The sequence below is a fragment of the Mustelus asterias genome, chromosome 22 (assembly GCF_964213995.1).
Source record: "Mustelus asterias chromosome 22, sMusAst1.hap1.1, whole genome shotgun sequence".
Classification (NCBI taxonomy): Eukaryota; Metazoa; Chordata; class Chondrichthyes; order Carcharhiniformes; family Triakidae; genus Mustelus; species Mustelus asterias.
The window spans coordinates 43,550,215-43,569,291 of NC_135822.1; the positions used below are offsets into that span (position 1 = coordinate 43,550,215).

Genomic DNA, 19,077 nt, shown 5'->3' on the forward strand with positions numbered 1-19,077 from the left:
CCATGGGTCAGTGTGAAGGAATCATTCCAGACAAACACCATGGGTCAGTGTGAAGGAATCATTCCAGACAGATTACACGCTGACAACAAGGTCAAGATAAGAAACTTCGAATCATCTTCTTTCCAGAGGTTTGGATTTATTAATCATATTCTGATTAAGCCTGATTTGTTCCTTAATTTTAGGAGAAGTGCTTTATTCCAACCCTTTTTATTATTTTCTTGCAGAAAAAGTCATGGATTTTCACTGAGGTCGCAGTGGCAGACTTGGCAGCCAGAGAACGGCTTGATTCTGGCTCAGCTCTGATTGGTAATCGGGACAAAGTTACACAACTGAAGTGTAATTTCCCTCCTGCTCCTTGCGGAGACGCATTCCCAGAAGTCAGCAACTTGTTATGAGTATCTGCACACAGACTGTTCCTTCACTGTGAGGACTACTTTCTAAGGTAAGTTATACTTTTAGAGAACTGTCCATCATCTTCAATTTGTTTAGAAAGTTCGGAGCTGTGGGTAGAAATTTTCTTGGTCATGTCTCTCCATGTTCAGCTGTTTTTGCTGTGTTTTAAATGAGTTGTGTCTCAGCCAGGCAATTTCAATGCATTTCACTCTCTCATTCTGCTGCAACTTCCACTGCTTTCTGTTTCTCTCAAGCCCTCCCTTACTTGCTGAAATTATATAACTTAGAAGCATTGGTAACGAAATGAATTTCATTCAATTTATATTTAAACAGTATGAATGAAGTAACTATTAATAATTTACATTAGGTTAAAGCTATCTTTTTACTAATGCGTGCCAGAAGCAGCCAGAGTGTTAGTCTTGTGTGTAATTTAACCCCTTATTTAAACTGTTAGAAATCAGTGTAAAGACAAGAAGAGCAGTCAGAATGTGATGATTCGATTCGACAGGTAAATAGAATCTTTCTGGATAAGTTTGTCATTGCACAGGGATGTGTGGGTACATGTTACCTGCCCACTGCAATATTGCCCCGACGGTCAGGGGGATTAGCAGGCTAAATAAGTGGGGTTACAGGGATAGGGCCTGGGTGGGATTGTGCAGGCTCAATGGGCCAAATGGCCTCCTTCTGCACTGTAGGGATTCTATGATATTCAGTGGAGATCAATATTGGGTGTGGCATATGACAGACAGTTGCACATTTTCCACGACTACTCAAGTCAAATTAACCCTGTCGAATCATAGAATTCCTACAGTGCAGAAAATTCATTCGGCCCATCGACTGCACTGACTCTCTGACAGAGTATCTTATGCAGCCCCATCTTTATCCCCATAATCCCACACATTTGTCCCACTAATCCACCAAACCTATGCGTTTTGGTGCACTAAGGGACAATTTAGCACGGCCAAGAGAATGTGCAAACTCCACACAGAGTGTCACCCAAGGCCAGAATTGAACCCAGGTCTCTGGCGCTGTGAGGCTGTAATGCTAACCATTGTGCCACCACATAAACCCTCACCATCATTAGGTCAGAAGTAGGGATGGTTGCTGATGATTGCCCTGTTCAGTTCCATTCACACTTCCTCAGATATTAATGTCCATATGCAGCAAATCTGGACAATATCCAGACTTAGATTGATAAAAATAGCAAGTAACATTCATGCCACACAAGTGCCAGGCAATGACCATCTCCAACAAGAGAATCTAATCATCACTAACAGTGGTTAGCACTGCTGCCTCACAGTGCCAGGGACTGGGCTCAATTCCAGCCTTGGGTAACTGACTCCCCGCGTCTGTGTGGGTTTCCTCCCACACTCCAAAGATATACAAGTTGGGTGGATTGGCCACGGTAAATGTGTGGGGTTGCAGGGATAGGGCGGAGGGGAGGGGAGACCCTGGGTGGGATGTTCATTTGGAGAGCCAGTGCAACCGGACAGTCTCTTTCTGTGCTGTGGGCTTTCTATGGTTTTATGGCTTTACCATCACTGAATCCCCACCATCAACACCCTGGTGATCACTACTGTCCAGAAACTCAACTGGAGCCAGGACCCGGCATGTAAATGCTTTGGCTTCGAAACACTGGAAATTCCATTGTGAGTTGTTCATCTCTTGACCCCCAAAGACCATCCACCATCTACAAGGCATAAGTCAGGAGTGTGATGGATTACTCCCCACTTGCCTGGTTAGGTACAGCTCCAACACTCAACAAGCTCAACGCCATCCAAGACAAAGCAACAGCTTTGATCAGCATCCCCTCCACCATCTTAAACATTCACTCCCCCACCTCCAGTGCACAGTGGCAGTGGTGTGTACCAGAGATAAGGTGCATTGTAGCAATCACCACAACTCCTTCAACAGCACCTTCCAAACCTGTGATCTCTGCTACCAAGAAGCACATGGCAAGACAATGGGAGGCCACCACATGCAAATTCCTCTCCAAGTCATAAATCATTCGAATTGGAATGTTTTTGCCACTGGAACTCCGACTTAACAGATTAAGTGAGAACGTTAACCATATGGACTGTGATAGTTCAGGAGGAAGGTTCACAACCACCTTTTCAAGGGCAAGAATGAATGGGCAACAAATGTTTTAGCAATGTTCACATCACATGAAGGAATATTGATAAAAAATCAGGAATCTCCAATTCCACAAGAAATTTAATAAGTATTTTATTTTATTCAAGAAACATATTTGCAGTGTGACTTACATCAAAATATTAATACATCAATATATATCTTTGAATTATTTTGATTGTTGTAAATATTCCCTGACTAGCACACAACAGTGGTTAGCACTGCTGCTTCACAGCTCCAGGATCCCGGGTTCGATTCCCGGCTTGGGTCACTGTCTGTGTGGAGTTTGCACATTCTCCTCGTGTCTGCGTGGGTTTCCTCCGGGTGCTCCGGTTTCCTCCCACAGTCCAAAGATGTGCGGGTTAGGTTGATTGGCCAGGTTAAAAATTGCCCCTTAGAGTCCTGAGATGCGTAGGTTAGAGGGATTAGCGGGTAAAAATATGTGTGGGGGTAGGGCCTGGGTGGGATTGTGGTCGGTGCAGACTCGATGGGCCGAATGGCCTCCTTCTGCACTGTAGGGTTTCTATAAAAAAAATTCTATAAAAAAACCCGTGTGTAAAATATCTCACTGTCAAACTGTGTTGTTCCATCATAGAAGCAGAAAACGCTGGAAATACTCAACAGGTCTGGCTATATCTGTGGAGAGAGAAACGTTAATGTTTCTGATTGATGATCTATAATCAGAACTGGAAGGTATTAGAGCCACAGAAGCTAGTACAGAGGCAGAGAAAGAGGGAGGGAGTGAAGAACAGGTCTGTGAGGGGGAGAAGACAGGTGATAAGGGACAATGGAACAAGACAAATCCGGGTGGTAATGGGTCAAGAAAACAAGGGCAGGATTCTCCAGTCTCCAGACAGAGGTCAGAGTGTGAGTGGGGCTGTGAATAGTGTCAGAGGGTGAGGACAGAGGTCAGAGTGCAAGTGAGGCTGCGAATAGTGTCAGAGGGTGAGGACAGAGGTCAGAGTGCAAGTGAGGCTGCGAATAGTGTCAGAGGGTGAGGACAGAGGTCAGAGTGCAAGTGAGGCTGCGAATAGTGTCAGAGGGTGAGGGCAGAGGTCAGAGTGCAAATGGGCTGTGAATAGTGTTAGAAGGTGAGGGCAGAGGTCAGAGTGCGAGTGGGCTGCGAATAGTGTCAGAGGGTGAGGGCAGAGGTCAGAGTGCGAATGGGGCTGAGAGTTAAAATTATAAATGACCAGAAGGTTAGGGTAATGTGCTTGATGGAAAGGTATAATAGGAGGTGGAGGGGGGTTTCTCAAGGTGATCAGGGTGTTGTGGCTGGTATGGGTTCTATAATCACTCGATACGCTGTTTAAAAATTCTGGATCTATCTTTTCTTCCTCTGCATTCAGCCGATTGTTCTCTGTGGTTGTACTGGTTGGTGGTGCTGTGAAGACAGAGAGGATCAGCTTTGCTCTCTCTTGTATATGAGGGAATATAGTTATGCTGAGGTTTATCTTACACAACATCCTATAGTACGGTCAGTTCGCAACTTCTCCAATAATTTCAGCAAAATATGATTTTCTCAACATGACCTAATTTCATGTTTGGAAGTGAAACGCTAAAATGAATTGAAACAGCATAGCTAATTATCCATTTTCTGATCATTTATTCAGAGATTTTCGGAGTGTAAGTGCTGAAAGTGACAATTAGGTCATGGATTCTGTTTGGCCATTTCATTGGCTGGGCTGGGGCAAGTCCTGAAACTTTAAATACCAGAAAAATCTACAAGACTAAATGATTTATACATTGGCTTCATATTAAATTATAAAATCATTCATGTCAAACTAATTTCTATGAATATCCTTAGAACAAAGAACAAAGAACAGTACAGCACAGGAAACAGGCCCTTCGGCCCTCCAAGCCTGTGCCGCTCATTGGTCCAACTAGACCATTCGTTTGTATCCCTCCATTCCCAGACTGCTCATGTGACTATCCAGGTCAGTCTTAAACGATGCCAGTGTGTCTGCCTCCACCACCCTACTTGGCAGCGCATTCCAGGCCCCCACCACTCTCTGTGTAAAAAACGTCCCTCTGATATCTGAGTTATACCTCGCCCCTCTCACCTTGAGCCCGTGACCCCTCGTGATCGTCACCTCCGACCTGGGAAAAAGCTTCCCACTGTTCATCATATCTATACCCTTCATAATTTTGTACACCTCTATGAGGTCTCCCTTCATTCTCCGCCTTTCCAGGGAGAACAAGCCCAGTCCAAAGATGTGCGGGTTAGGTTGATTGGCCATGCTAAAATTGCCCCTTAATATCCTGAGATGCGTAGGTTAGAGGGATTAGTGGCTAAAATGTGTGGGGATAGGACCTGGGTGGGAATATGGTCGGTGCAGACTCGATGGGCTGAATGGCCTCTTTCTGCACTGTTGGGTTTCTATGATTCTATGATTTACCCAATCTCTCCTCATAGCGAAGACCCTCCATACCAGACAACATCCTGGTAAACCTTCTCTGCACTCTCTCTAAAGCCTCCACGTCCTCCTGGTAGTGCGGCGACCAGAACTGGACGCAGTACTCCAAATGTGGCCTAACCAGCGTTCTATACAGCTGCAACATCAGACTCCAGCTTTTATACTCTATACCTCATCCTATAAAGGCAAGCATATCATATGCCTTCTTCACCACCTTCTCCACCTGTGCTGCCACCTTCAAGGATTTGTGGACTTGGTCCCTCTGTGTTTCTATACTCTTGATGGCTCTGCCATTTATTGTATAACTCCCCCCTACATTAGTTCTTCCAAAATGCATCATTTCGCATCTATCTGGATTAAATTCCATCTGCCATTTCTCCGCCCAATTTTCCAGCCTATCTATATCCTGCTGTATTGTCCGACAATGTTCATCGCTATCCGCAAGTCCAGCTATCTTCGTGTCATCCGCAAACTTGCTGATAACACCAGTTACACCTTCTTCCAAATCATTTATATATATCACAAATAGCAGAGGTCCCAGTACAGAGCCCTGTGGAACACCACTGGTCACAGACCTCCAGCTGGAAAAAGACCCTTCGACTGTTACCCTCTGTCTCCTGTGGCCAACATAAGAAGTCTCACAACACCAGGTTAAAGTCCAACAGGTTTATTTGGTAGCAAATACCATAAACTTTCGGAGCGCTGCTCCTTCATCAGATGGAGTGGAAAAGTGCTCTCAAACAGTGCACAGAGACACAAAATCAAGTTACAGAACTTCTACTTGATTTTGTGTCTCTGTGCACTGTTTGAGAGCACATTTCCACTCCATCTGATGAGGGAGCAGCACTCCGAAAGCTTATGGTATTTGCTACCAAATAAACCTGTTGGACTTTAACCTGGTGTTGTGAGCCTTCTTACTGTGTTCACCCTAGTCCAACGCCGGCATCTCCACATCCTGTGGCCAAACCAGTTTTCTACCCATCTAGCCCCCTCTCCTTGTATCCCATGAGCCTTAACCTTCTTAACCAACCTGCCATGAGGGACTTTGTCAAATGCCTTACTGAAATCCATATAAACGACATCCACGGGCCTTCCTTCGTCAACCGTTTTTGTCACTTCCTCAAAAAACTCCACAAAATTTGTAAGGCACGACCTCCCTCTTACAAAACCATGCTGTCTGTCACTAATGAGATTGTTCCGTTCTAAATGCACATACATCCTGTCTCTAAGAATCCTCTCCAACAACTTCCCTACCACGGATGTCAAGCTCACTGACCTATAATTACCCGGGTTATCCCTGCTACCCTTCTTAAATAACGGTACCACATTCGCTATCCTCCAATCCTCAGGGACCTCACCTGTGTCCAATGAAGAGACAAAGATTTCCGTCAGAGGCCCAGCAATTACATCTCTTGTCTCCCTGAGCAGTCTAGGATAGATGCCATCAGGCCCTGGGGATTTGTCAGTTTTACTGTTGCCTAAAAAACCTAACACTTCCTCCCTTGTAATGGAGATTCTCTCTAACGGGTCAACACCTCCCTCTGAGACACTCCAAGTCAGCAAGTCCCACTCCTTTGTGAATACCGATGCAAAGTATTCATTTAGGATCTCCCCTATTCCCTTGGGTTCTAAGCATTATTCCCCTCCTTTGTCCCAGAGAGGTCCGACTTTTTCCCTGACAACTCTTTTGTTCCTAACATATGAATAAAATGCCTTAGGATTCATAGAAACCCTACAGTGCAGAAGGAGGCCATTTGGCCCATCGAGTCTGCACCGACCACAATCCCACCCAGGCCCTACCCCCACATATTTACCCACTAATCCCTCTAACTACACATCTCAGGGACAATTTTTAACCTGGCCAATCAACCTAACCCGCACATCTTTGGACTGTGGGAGGAAACCGGAGCACCCGGAGGAAACCCACGCAGACACGAGGAGAATGTGCAAACTCCACACAGACAGTGACCCGAGCCGGGAATCGAACTCAGGACCCTGGAGCTGTGAAGCAGCAGTGCTAACCACTGTGCTACCGTGCCGCCCTAATTCTCCTTAATCCTGTCTGCCAAGAACATTTCGTGACCTCTTTTTGCCCTTCTAACTCCCCATTTGAGTTCTTTTCTACTCTCTCTGTATTCCTCCAGAGCTCCATCTATTTTCAGTTGCCTGGACCTAACGTACGCCTCTCTTTTCTTTTTGATCAGATCCTCAATTTCCCTGGTTATCCACGGCTCTCGAATCCTACCTTTCCTATCCTTCCTTTTTACAGGCACATGCCTGTCCTGCAGCCTTACCAACTGCTCCTTAAAAGACTCCCACATGCCAGACGTGGACTTACCCCCGAACAGCCTCTCCCAATCAACGGCCACCAATTCCTGCCTAATCCGGCTATAGTTAGCCTTCACCCAATTTAGCACCTTACCCTTAGGGCAACACTCGTCCTTGTCCATTACTATCCTAAAGTTAACAGAGTTGTGGTCACTATTTGCCACATCATAGAATCATAGAAACCCTACAGCACAGAAAGAGGCCATTCGGCCCATTGAGTCTGCACCGACCACAATCCCACCCAGGTCCTATCCCCATATCCCTACATGTTCCCCTACCGAAACTTTGACAACCTGACCGGGCTCATTTCCCAGAACTAGATCCAGTATAGCCCCCTCTCTAGTTGGGCTATCTACATACTGTTCCAAAGAACCTTCCAGTACGCATTTTACAAATTCCTCCCCGTCCAGACCCCCAGCCCTAAGCACTTTCCAGTCTATACCAGGGAAATTGAAGTCTCCCACGACAACAACCATATTTTTTCTGCACATATCCAGAATCTCCTGACATATCCGTTCCTCCACTTCCCGTGGGCTGTTGGGTGGTCTGTAGTACACCCCCAGCATAGTGATTGCACCTTTCCTGTTTCTGAACTCCACCCACAGCGGCTCATTACACGACCCCTCTAAATTGTCCACCCTCTGCACCACTGTAATATGCTCCCTATCTAATATCGCTACTCCCCCACCTTTTTTAGCCCCTCCTCTGTCTCGCCTAAAACACTTATACCCCGGAATATTCAGCTGCCGGTCCTGTCCTTCTTTTAACCATGTCTCCGTCACCGCAACCACATCCAAATTCCACGTAAGCATTAAGGCCCTAAGTTCGTCTGTCTTACCCGTTACGCTCCTCGCATTGAAGCAGATGCACTCCAGACCTCCAGGCCCACTCAGGTCATCCTGCCACAGAATGCTCTTCTTAGCTAGCCTTGCCCTGGCCCCCAGCTCGACCCCAGCCTCAGTACTTACTGACCTACTGTTTTGATCCCCACCTCCCTGCCACACTAGTTTAAACCCTGCCAAAACACTCTAGCAAAACTCCCAGCCAGGATATTTGTGCCCTTCCAGTTAAGGTGTAACCCATCCTTTCTGTACATGTTCCATCCTTTCATGAAGACTTCCCAATGATCTATGAATTTGAAACCCTCCCTCTTGCACCAGTCCTTTAGCCACATGTTCAATTGTAGAATCTCCCTGTTCCTGGCCTCACTTGCACTAGGCACTGGGAGCAGTCCAGAGATTGCTACCCGAGAGGCCTTATTTTTTTAGCCTAGCACCCATCTCCCTGAATTGCTCTCGTATCACGAGGGGTCACGGGCTCAAGCTGAGAGGGGCGAAGTATAACTCAGACATCAGAGGGACGTTTTTTACACAGAGGGTGGTGGGGGCCTGGAATGCGCTGCCAAGTAGGGTGGTGGAGGCAGGCACGCTGACATCGTTTAAGACTTACCTGGATAGTCACATGAGCAGCCTGGGAATGGAGGGATACAAACGATTGGTCTAGTTGGACCAAGGAGCGGCACAGGCTTGGAGGGCCGAAGGGCCTGTTTCCTGTGCTGTACTGTTCTTTGTTCTTTGTATGACCCCCCTGCTCTTTCTACCTACGTCATTTTCACCAATGTGTACAATTACATCTGTTTGATTACCTTCCCTTTTTAATATGCTTCCTACCCTCTCAGAGACATCCAGTACCCCGACACCAGGGAGGCAGACTACTATCCTGGAGTCTCGATCGCGCCCGCAGAACCGCCTGTCCGTGCCTCTAACAATCGCATCCCCCCCCCACTATTTCTCTTCTAATCCCCTTCTTTCCCTTCTGAGCCTCTGAGCCTGTCTCTGTGCAGGCGATCTGGTCCTCGTGGCTTACCCCTGGAGGGTCATCCCCCTCCACAGAATCCAAAACAATATACCTATTTTGGAGGGCAACCACAGGGGATCCCTCCACTGAGTGCTCACTCCCTTCCCCTCTCCCATCTGTTGCCCAGCCCTTACTATTATGGGAGACTGCCACTAGGGTACTTTCTGGTACATCACCCTTATGACTTTTACCCTTCCTAACTGTGACCCACTTGTCTTCCTTCTGAGGCCCCGGTGTGACTACCTGCTTATAACTTCTATCTATTATTTTCTCATTTTCCCTGACTAAACTGAGGTCATCGAGCCGCAGCTCCAGCTCCCTGATACGGTTCCTCAGGAGTTGCAGTTCCATGCATCTGGCACAGATATGGAGCTCCGGGAGGCAAGTTGTCTCCAGGAACTCCCACATCCCACACCGAATGCAGCAAACTGGCCTCTCACTCAGACCTGCCATTTCCTTTATAGTTTTGGAAAAAAAAACAACAACCTTCCTTGCCTCCGCCTGTTTTCGCCGAAGCCCTGTGCGCCAAAGCCCTTATAGCTCTCACTCTGCTCCCTGCTCACTCCACAGCCTGCTACAATGCTGCCCGCTCAAAAGTGCGGCCTGCTTTTAAACCCACCAAAAAACCTTCCCAGGCCTCTCCTGGGCCTACTTCCGGTTTCGGAAAAAACCTCCGATTTTAAACCCAAAAATCACTCAAAAATAAATAAATAAATCAAGTCTAGAAACAAACTCTCTTACCCTCAGCCTGCTCCTGTGGAACAATGAGTTAGTTGTTAGTTGTTTTACTGTAGGTGCCCCTTAACCATTATTCCTGAGACAGAGAAAGTTGAGGAAAACACTTGGGCCGTAAGTTTTGCTAATGTACTGTCATACGGAACAAAAAACATTAATATCAGTCGTAAATGCAGTGAAACATCAGGAACATGAAGACAAAACTGTTGAAAGAGAACAATTAGAATGATTCAAATTTTTAACTGTTCATAACTGATGCAAGTTCTCCTCTATGTTAGTAACTAAACCCAGTAAGAAGTCTCACAACACCAGGTTAAAGTCCAACAGGTTTATTTGGCAACACAAGCTTTTGGACGCTGCTCCTTCATCAGGTGAGGAAGGAGCGAGGCTCCTTCCTGATGAAGGAGCGAGACTCTGAAAGCTCGCGCTGCCAAATAAACCTGTTGGACTTTAACCTGGTGTTGTGAGACTCCTTACTGTGCTTACCCCAGTCCAACACCGGCATCTCCACATCATAGTAACTAAACCCCCAGATTTCATTTTATGAAGGGGTTGATTATTGGATGATCGATAATCCTCGAGGCACAATATGTCTTCCTCAATCAAATAACATTTCTCTAATGAATGAACGAGGCTGTTATCCCATTTGTTAATAAATGGGTAAAGTATTGAGCTCAAGGTGCGTCAGAGAGAGAAATCCCCAAAGGTTGTTGTTGCATTGTCTGCGTGAGGTGGAGCAGAGCTACAGATCAATGCCAGTGCAATGCCCCTGTCCTAAATCTCAGCAAGCATTGGGATCATTGGAGGTGGTTCCCACATCTACTCCACTGGCTTGAAACTGCCTCAGAACTGCTCCCCTGTCACTCCGAGGAAAGCTAAGGTAAAACCAAAGATTAACTAGTGGCACCAAACAAGAGAATGTTGGATACACTCAGCAGGTCTGGCAGTATCTGTGGAGAGAAATAGAGTTAACGTTTTGGATCCAACAGTTGAACGGTCCTGTCGAAGGATCATTTAGACTGGGAACTTTAACTTTCTCCACAGGTGCTGCCAGACTTGCTGAGTTTATCCAGCATTTTCTGTTTTTATTTCAGATTTCTAGCAGCTTCAGTATTTTGCTTTTATGAAATAGTGGCTGAGTTTCTAAACTTCCCCACTGCCAAGTTCAGTCCTGTTAGCTAGAATCGTAAGTCCTGGCATCAGTTGTTACTCTATTCCACAAACATTGATCAGGAACACATCGATTGTGATTCCCAGGATAACTCAGGACCACCAACTTCATCTAGCCACCCCGCAGAATTCCTGCTGGGATCATGGGGATAGAAGAAGTGCAACCTTGGATGTAGATTCCCTGTTTAGTTTTGATTGGATAGAAATCTGGTGGATCTAAGAACTGTGCCTAATCCTGAGCTTTGCCCCCATAAGCCTGCCAGAATTCCATGCAGCTTAAGGACGGGAATTCTCAGCCTCTCGTGCATAAGTTGCTGATATATTTTGGAAAAGACTTCTTCCGCTGAAATATAATGCACCATCAGATGAGTCAGTTAACATGAGTGCACCGACTGTGTATAGTTACGTGAAGAATAATGAATTTAACACTTGTGGTGTCACTGTTAGTGCTTCCTTGTCCTGTACAGACACAATGATGCACATGGGCCTGGTGCTGTTTCTTCTGATAACACGAGCTGCTGCAGGTACAGGTGTATGTCGAGCGCCGAATGGACAGGACGGATTGCCTGGTGCACCCGGGGCACCAGGAAGAAATGGGCGACCTGGAGAAAATGGTGACACGGGCGATCCAGGTAACACATGGCAGTTTGGTTATCACAAACCTCTAAGTGCACTGCTCTGATTAATTAATAAAATATTTAATAAATAGAACTAAACTAGAAAAAAATTTGAATCCATGTCCATGGACATAAATGATGTAACATTGTCTAACTGAGGCAATGTAAAAGATGTTGTGATATTGAACTTCCATTTTCTGAACCAGCATTGCCCCCACAACGGGGTAGTAGGGAATATAATGAGTGGAATTTTACCGGCACGTCTGCCCAATTTTACCGGTACGATCCCGCCCGAGGGCAACGGAGAATGCCGGTAAAATTCCAGCCAACATATTTTTCAACAGGAGTCCTTCCAGGACTGAGAAATAAGCAGGAGTAGGCCACTCAACCCCTTGACCCTTCTCCAGCATTCAATAAAATCATGACTGATGTTACAGGCAGAATTTTTTGCTCTCTTACTGCCGGTAATCAGTATGTTCTCCATTAAAAAGTTGTTTTCTTACCCTTGTATTTCAATTGAATAATTCAGTAGCAAGCTTTTGTGAGTTTAAAAATAAAGATGGTTATTTATCCTCAAACATTCGCCCACCATTTAATGCAAAGTCACATACTTTGCTTTTACACATATGTGCATATACTCACACGCACACACATGTATGCACTCATGGATGTACACACATGGCCATCTAGAAAGGCAAGAGCAGCAGGTACATGGGGACACCACCACCTGCAAGTTCCCCTCTGAGTCACTCACCATTCTGATGTTGAACTACATTGCTATTCACTCACTGTCATTGGGTCAAAATCCTGCAACTCCTTCCCTAGCAGCACTGTGGATGTACTGACACTATGTGGACTGCAGCGATTCCAGAAGGCAGCTCACCACCACTTTCTCAAGGACAATTAGGTATGGAGAATAAATGTTGCCCTTGCCAGTGATACCCACATCTCATAAAAGAATAAAATAAACAAAACCCCTGCATTCTCTCAAGCCTAAAACTGGGTGGATTTGGTTCAATTTCCACCAGATCCCTGGATCCCCTCTGACACAACTCTTTTGCATTAAATTGAATGGGTGGGGAGTTAGCACAAATGAAAAGTCTGTCCAAACACTTTCTCCCCCCCGACAGACTCCACCCCTCCTTGCACAGGATTTTCCACACTCCAAGTCTCTACTGTGCTGAAAATCAATAATTTTCACAAGCCTTCCTGTTCTCCATTCAGCCCCGAAATGAGTGCAATTCTTAGCAGATACCCAGCTGTCAGGAGGCAGCAGACCACATCTAAATGCTGATCTGATCATTTGGATTGTCATACACCTCGGACATTCTCTCTTCCACCTTCTTCCGTCAGGCAAAAGATACAAAAGTCTGAGGTCATGTACCAACCAACTCAAGAACAGCTTCTTCCCTGCTGCCATCAGACTTTTGAATGGATTTACATCGCATTAAGTTGATCTTTCTCCACACCCTAGTAACATTACACTCTGCACTCTCTTGTTTCCTTCCCTATGAATGATATGCTTTTTTTGTATAGCGCGCAAGAAACAATACTTTTCACTGTATACTAATACATGTGACAATAATAAATCAAACCAAATCAGTGGGAAGAAACAATGAGAAAAGGCTTTTCTGAGTTATTCTCACTCATCTCTCATTCCTTTTCTTCACAGGCATGCATACCGGGACCTTTGATACGGCAGGAACGAAAGGACATCAGGGGGATCCAGGACCACCAGGGACACCTGGCCCCAGAGGATATGTTGGTCCAGCAGGGCAAAGAGGTCACACTGGATCAGCCGGACCAAAAGGACAAAAGGGACAATCAGGGCAAGGGGGTGGTCTACAGGGGAGAGAGAGACCAGCTTTCTCTGTTGTTAAAGTCACCACTGCCGACCCTGTTCCTGGAAAGCCAGTGATATTTGACAGGGCCATCACCAATGAGGGAAATTGCTTTAATACTGGAGATGGAAAATTTGAAACTTATAAAGCTGGCTGGTATTTTTTTACCTACAACATGGTGTCAGAAGGGAAACTATGTGTGAGCATAATGAAAAATGGCCAGAAAGCAGCTGGGTTCTGTGACACTCATGGTAGTAAAGACACCTGGCATAAATATCAGGTGAATTCAGGTGGAACAGTATTGCAGCTGAATAAAAATGATAAGGTGTGGCTTGAAACCAAACTGGGACACAGCAATGTTTTTGGCTCAGAAGACCTCAACAGTGTCTTTTCTGGGTTTCTTCTGTTTCCAGCTGAATAATGTTTCAAATGCTTCAACTGCCGATCAGAGAGATTCAATAATGTTCAGTTTATATGATCCACTGACACAGTTTATGGGAGATGTGTTCATTCCCTGGTAATTACCCACCTAGCCCTGTCATAGAAATCATAGAAACCCTACAGTGCAGAAAGAGGCCATTCAGCCCATCGAGTCTGCACCGACAACTATCCCATCCAGGCCCTATCCCCGTGACTCCATATATTACCCTGCTACTCCCTCTAACCTAGGCATCTCAGGACACTAAGGGGCAATTTAGCACGGCCAATCAACCTAACCAGCACATCTTTGGACTGTGGGAGGAAACCGCAGCACCGGGAGGAAGCCCACGCAGATATGGGGAGAATGTGCAAACTTCACACAGACACTGGCCCAAGCCGGGAATCGAACTCAGGTCCTTAGCACTGTGAGGCAGCAGGGCTAACCACTGTGCCACCCTAACCTGTTGGGTCCCACTTTATCCATCAGAATGGTCCCAAAAGTGACTCCCTCCCAATACCTCTCTCCCTCAAATATCCATCCTTTCCCACACTTTCGTATCCAATATTTCCCAAAGTTCTTCAATTCCAGCCTGCTGATGTTTCTTACACATTGGCGCTTGGGTATTGACACAACCCAATACAAACTCTACGATCATTTCAATCTACTCTTCCCACAGTTGGCATCTAATCATTGGGGCAATTCTAATCTCCTACTTACTTGTCCAGTCTTTTCATATTGTTAGTCAGACTATTTTCGGAGGAATAAGGGAGAATGCATTGAAGAACCTGGGTCTACTCATTATATTCAAAAAACAATGACACAGCTTCAATACGCTGTCAGATAAAATAAATAAAATATCCAAGCCAGTGATCAAGTGTTAATATGACAGCACACTCTCAACTGAGTCAGAAAATTGTAGACTCAAGCCCCGTACACAGGTTTGGCACTGGTGCAGCCTTCGAGCTCAGTGTGGTACTGAGGGAGCGCTGCACCATCTTTCCAATGAGATCTTAAACTGAGGTCCCATCTGTCCCACAACACCCACACCCCCCCCCCCCCCCCCCCCATTTGAAGAAGGATCCAAAGACAAGATTTATCTCTCAATCAGCATTGCAGATTCAAATTATCACATTGCCATTTGTGGGATCTTGCTGTGCACAAACAAGCTTGCCATGTTTCCTACATTGCAACAGTTAACGACATTTCGAAAACTTGCTGGTTATGAAGTGCTTGGGATGTCATACGGTCACGAAAGACACTATATAAATGTCTGGTTTACTTTCTGTCTTGCTCAATGGAAAGTGAAGTTGGAGAAACGCAGGTATAGCAGTTCTTCAGCGAAATATTATGGTAAAATTTAGAGGAATTTCTGGATATTCTGCATATTCATTGGTAATCACTGTTGTTATTATGGCTTGTTAACTTGCTAATCACAATGGTTTATGAGCAGTTAGCTCCACCATCACCTTCAATTCACAGAGACCCCATCCTCCCTACCCCAGAGACCCCGTTCCTCTCTCCCCCCACCTCAAGACTCCGTTCCCTTTCCTCCGAGACCCTGTTCCCCTCTCCCCACGGGCCCTGTTCCCGCCCATTCTGAGACACTGGTCTCCTGTCCCCCAGAGACCCCATTCCTCTCTCCCCCAGCCATAAACACCCCGATCCCTTTACCCCACCCTGAGACCCCATTCCCCTCTCCCCCATAGACCCCATTCCTCTCTCCCCCCACCTCAAGTCCCCGTTCCCCTTTCCTCAGAGACCCTGTTCCCCTCTCCCCCAGAGACCCCATTCCCTTCCCCCAATCACAAGACCCCATTGCTCTCTCCCCCAGTCATAGACACAACGTTGTCTCTATTCCTCCTAGTTTTCTCCCTTCCACTGGATTTCTCGTTCAATTCGGAATATGTTTTTCTTTTTCCACTCCCCCTCCTCCCTCAGGGGAGCATCACTCTGGAATTGACAAACTTTATTCACACTGACACTGTTTTTCCAGTCTCCTGTGTGATTCCCAGCGTGTACACAGATCTATGACGGACATTGCTGGGAAACTCTGATTTTTGTGTTACGACTGTCTAATGAACAACAGAAACATATTTGATCATGCAAATGTCGCAGGAAACAGAACATCAACGTAAAATAACAAACTTTGATTTGACATTATCTCCCAAGCTGTACATTTTTAGATCAACGTTTCAAAGAGGGTGCAGAGCCAGAATCATAAATTGTAGTATGTGTAGACACAAGGGCCGAATGGTCTCCTCCTGTGCTATAACAATTCTGTTCTTTCTGTTTGTACTTTCCAATCTGTGTTAATGATCCTTGCTGTAAAATGGCTGATATTATTAATATAACCATTCACTAACATGTCCTGATCATTCTTCAAAACGCTACGTCACTGGACTAACCCTTTGCGTAGAAAACAATAATCAGAACCTCATGTTAATTTCTGTTGGTTACATTGGGCTGTGTTTGTATGACATGGTTTTATTCAATGAAAGCATCAAACCATTGTAATAAATGCTCATTGCCCCATCAAATAGCAAGCAGATATCTCTTCCATCACAAAGAACAAACACAAATCCTCACTTTATGTCTTTACATTAAAACATAGAATACATATCGCTGCTGCAAGCAATAAGGATTAGCAGTTCAAAGATTCATTCAGCCAGAAACAATTATGTCAGATTGAGTCTCCACTCAGACAAAAAACATTTATTATTTTTGCAGATCCAGGATAAATAGCCCAGGATTAGACACGAACAGGAATATACAGACCCAGGAGTATACAGACCCTGGAATAAGCAGACCCTGGAAAATGCAGACCCAGGAATATGCAGACCCAGGAATATGCAGACCCAGGACAAACAATCCAGGGTTAGGCAGAGACAGAAACATGCAGATTGAGGAACATGCAGACCCTGGAATGTGTAGACCCAAGGTTAGATAGATCCAGGAACACGCAGATTAAAGGCAAAATACTGTGGATGCTGGAATCTGAAACCAAAAACAGAAAATGCTGGAAAATCTCAGCAGGTCTGAAAGCGTCTGTGGAGAGAGAATAGAGCCAACGTTTTGAGTCTGGATGACCCTTCAACAGAGCTGAATATAAGGAAAGTCGGACAGGATTTATACCATGAGGGTAGTGGTGGGGGGGTTGTAATGAAATGACATGAACAAAGGGAATGTAAATGGTGATGATAATGGCTGAGAATGATGCTAAGAGCATCCATTAAGAGATCGGAATGTGTGAATGGCAAAGGACAACCTGGGGAATGTGGCAGTTGGCCCTTGGGAAGGGGGGGAGGTGGAAGACAAGATGGACAGCAATGCTTCATAACTGGGAAAATAAAAATAAGAATATAAAGTAATAAAAATGGATAAATAAGATGAAAATAATGAAATGAAATGGGGTGAAGAAACCCCTCCTCCACCTTCACCACAATTCCATTTAATTTCATTTCTTCTTTTCATCTTATTCATCCATTTCTATGACTTTATATTCTTATTTTTATTTTTCCATTTCTAAAACCTGGTTCTCGCTCCCCCTCCCCCACCACCACCAAAGGCCAACTGCCACATTCCTCAGGTTGTCCTTTGACAATCTGTACCTTTGTTCAGCCATTCACACATTCCGATCTCTTAATGGATGCTATTAACACCATTCTCAGCCTTTATCATCATCATTTACATACCCTTGTCCTTGTCATTCTCACCCCCTCCACACATACGATTATTTCCAGCTCTATTAGCTGTTCTGAGTGCTTACGTATTACAGGCTGAACATTTCAACATCCATGATTGCCTTTGCTTTCATTAATCTTAAATGCTGATGTGGTGAATACAAGGGAGAATCACCCTGAAAGTAACAATGCAGCCAAGGAATTTCTGGAAAAAAGTCCAATATTGCAATTTCAGTCCATTCCATAAGGTAGTTCAATAGGAGAACAGTCTGTTAACAGTGTCAATAGTGAGGTTATGTTGCAGCTGTATAAGGTGCTGGTGTGGCCACGCCTGGAGCAATGTGCACCGTTTTGGGCTCCTTACTTGAGAAAGGATATACTGGCACTGGAGGGGGTGCAGAGGAGATTCACTCGGTTGATTCCGGAGTGAAGAGGGTTGGCTTATGAGGAGAGACTGAGTAGACTGGGGCTATACTCATTGGAATTCAGAAGAATGAGGGGAGATCTTATAGAAACACATAAGACTATGAAGGGAATAGATAAGATAGAAGCAGGGAAGTTGTTTCCACTGGCAGGTGAAACTAGAACTAGGGGGCATGGCCTCAAAATAAGGGGGAGCAGATTTAGGACTGAGTTGAGGAGGAACTTCTTCACACAAAGGGTTGTGAATCTGTGGAATTCCCTGCCCAGTGAAGCAGTTGAGGCTACCTCATTGAATGTTTTTAAGGCAAGGATAGATAAACTTTTGAACAGTAAAGGGATTAAGGACTATGATGAATGGGCAGGTAAGTGGAGCTGAGTCCATGAAAAAATCAGCCATGATCTTATTGAATGGCGGAGCAGGCTCGAGGGGCCAGATGGCCTACATTTTCTCCTAGTTCTGATTTCTCCTAGTTCTGATGTTCTTATGTTCTTATTAAATATTGTAACTCTGAAACTAACACATTGAACATAGGAACAGGAGTAGGCCATTCAGCCCCTCAAGCATGTTCTGCCATTCAATGAGATCATGGCTGATCTGTGACCAGGCTCCATAGCCTTTGGCCCATAGCCCTTAACAAAAATGTATCTATCACAGATGAGGAAGAACATGATTAACTCTTACCTTGTACAGTCAGCCCTTGGACTTGCAACACAATTGGTTCTTGGAAATTGTATCGTAGGTTGAAAGTTCAATGAGTTGGAACCGACTTCCCCTTAGGAACAGCGATAAAAATGGGAAACTGCTTCTACCGTTTTTACCGGCAAATTGCAACCTCATTTCCAGCATTTGTCGCAGTGCATTCAGACCTCTGCAAGTTGGTGGCAGTGACCATTCCCCAGTGCTGGCTCGCTGGAAAGATACCATTGTAATCAATGAGAGCTCAGCCAATGGGCCAAGGCAGGATTTACTGGCAAATTGTCACTTCATTTTCTGGTGTTCAAAGACAGTTTTCTGGTTCCTGGGCTCTAGCACAGCCATGCAGCACACTGTCCGGGATCCAGGAT

General features: G+C 45.3%; 1 protein-coding gene across 5 annotated transcripts; it reads left to right on the forward strand.

The window, feature by feature from the left end:
* Nucleotides 1-297: 297 nt before the first annotated feature.
* Nucleotides 298-16,273, forward strand: LOC144510015 (complement C1q subcomponent subunit A-like). Of its 5 annotated transcripts, none has more exons than XM_078239198.1 (4): nt 376-442; nt 3,119-3,216; nt 11,478-11,662; nt 13,320-16,273. In XM_078239198.1, exons 3-4 carry the CDS (start codon nt 11,503-11,505, stop codon nt 13,907-13,909), a joined length of 750 nt encoding a protein of 249 aa, XP_078095324.1. In that variant the 5' UTR covers nt 376-442; nt 3,119-3,216; nt 11,478-11,502; the 3' UTR covers nt 13,910-16,273. The 5 variants fall into 5 exon arrangements, with proteins under 5 accessions (XP_078095323.1, XP_078095325.1, XP_078095324.1 ...); XM_078239200.1 differs by having other exon boundaries at nt 11,498-11,662; XM_078239197.1 differs by lacking the exon at nt 3,119-3,216 and having other exon boundaries at nt 298-442; nt 11,498-11,662.
* The last annotated feature ends 2,804 nt before the right edge of the window (nt 16,274-19,077 follow it).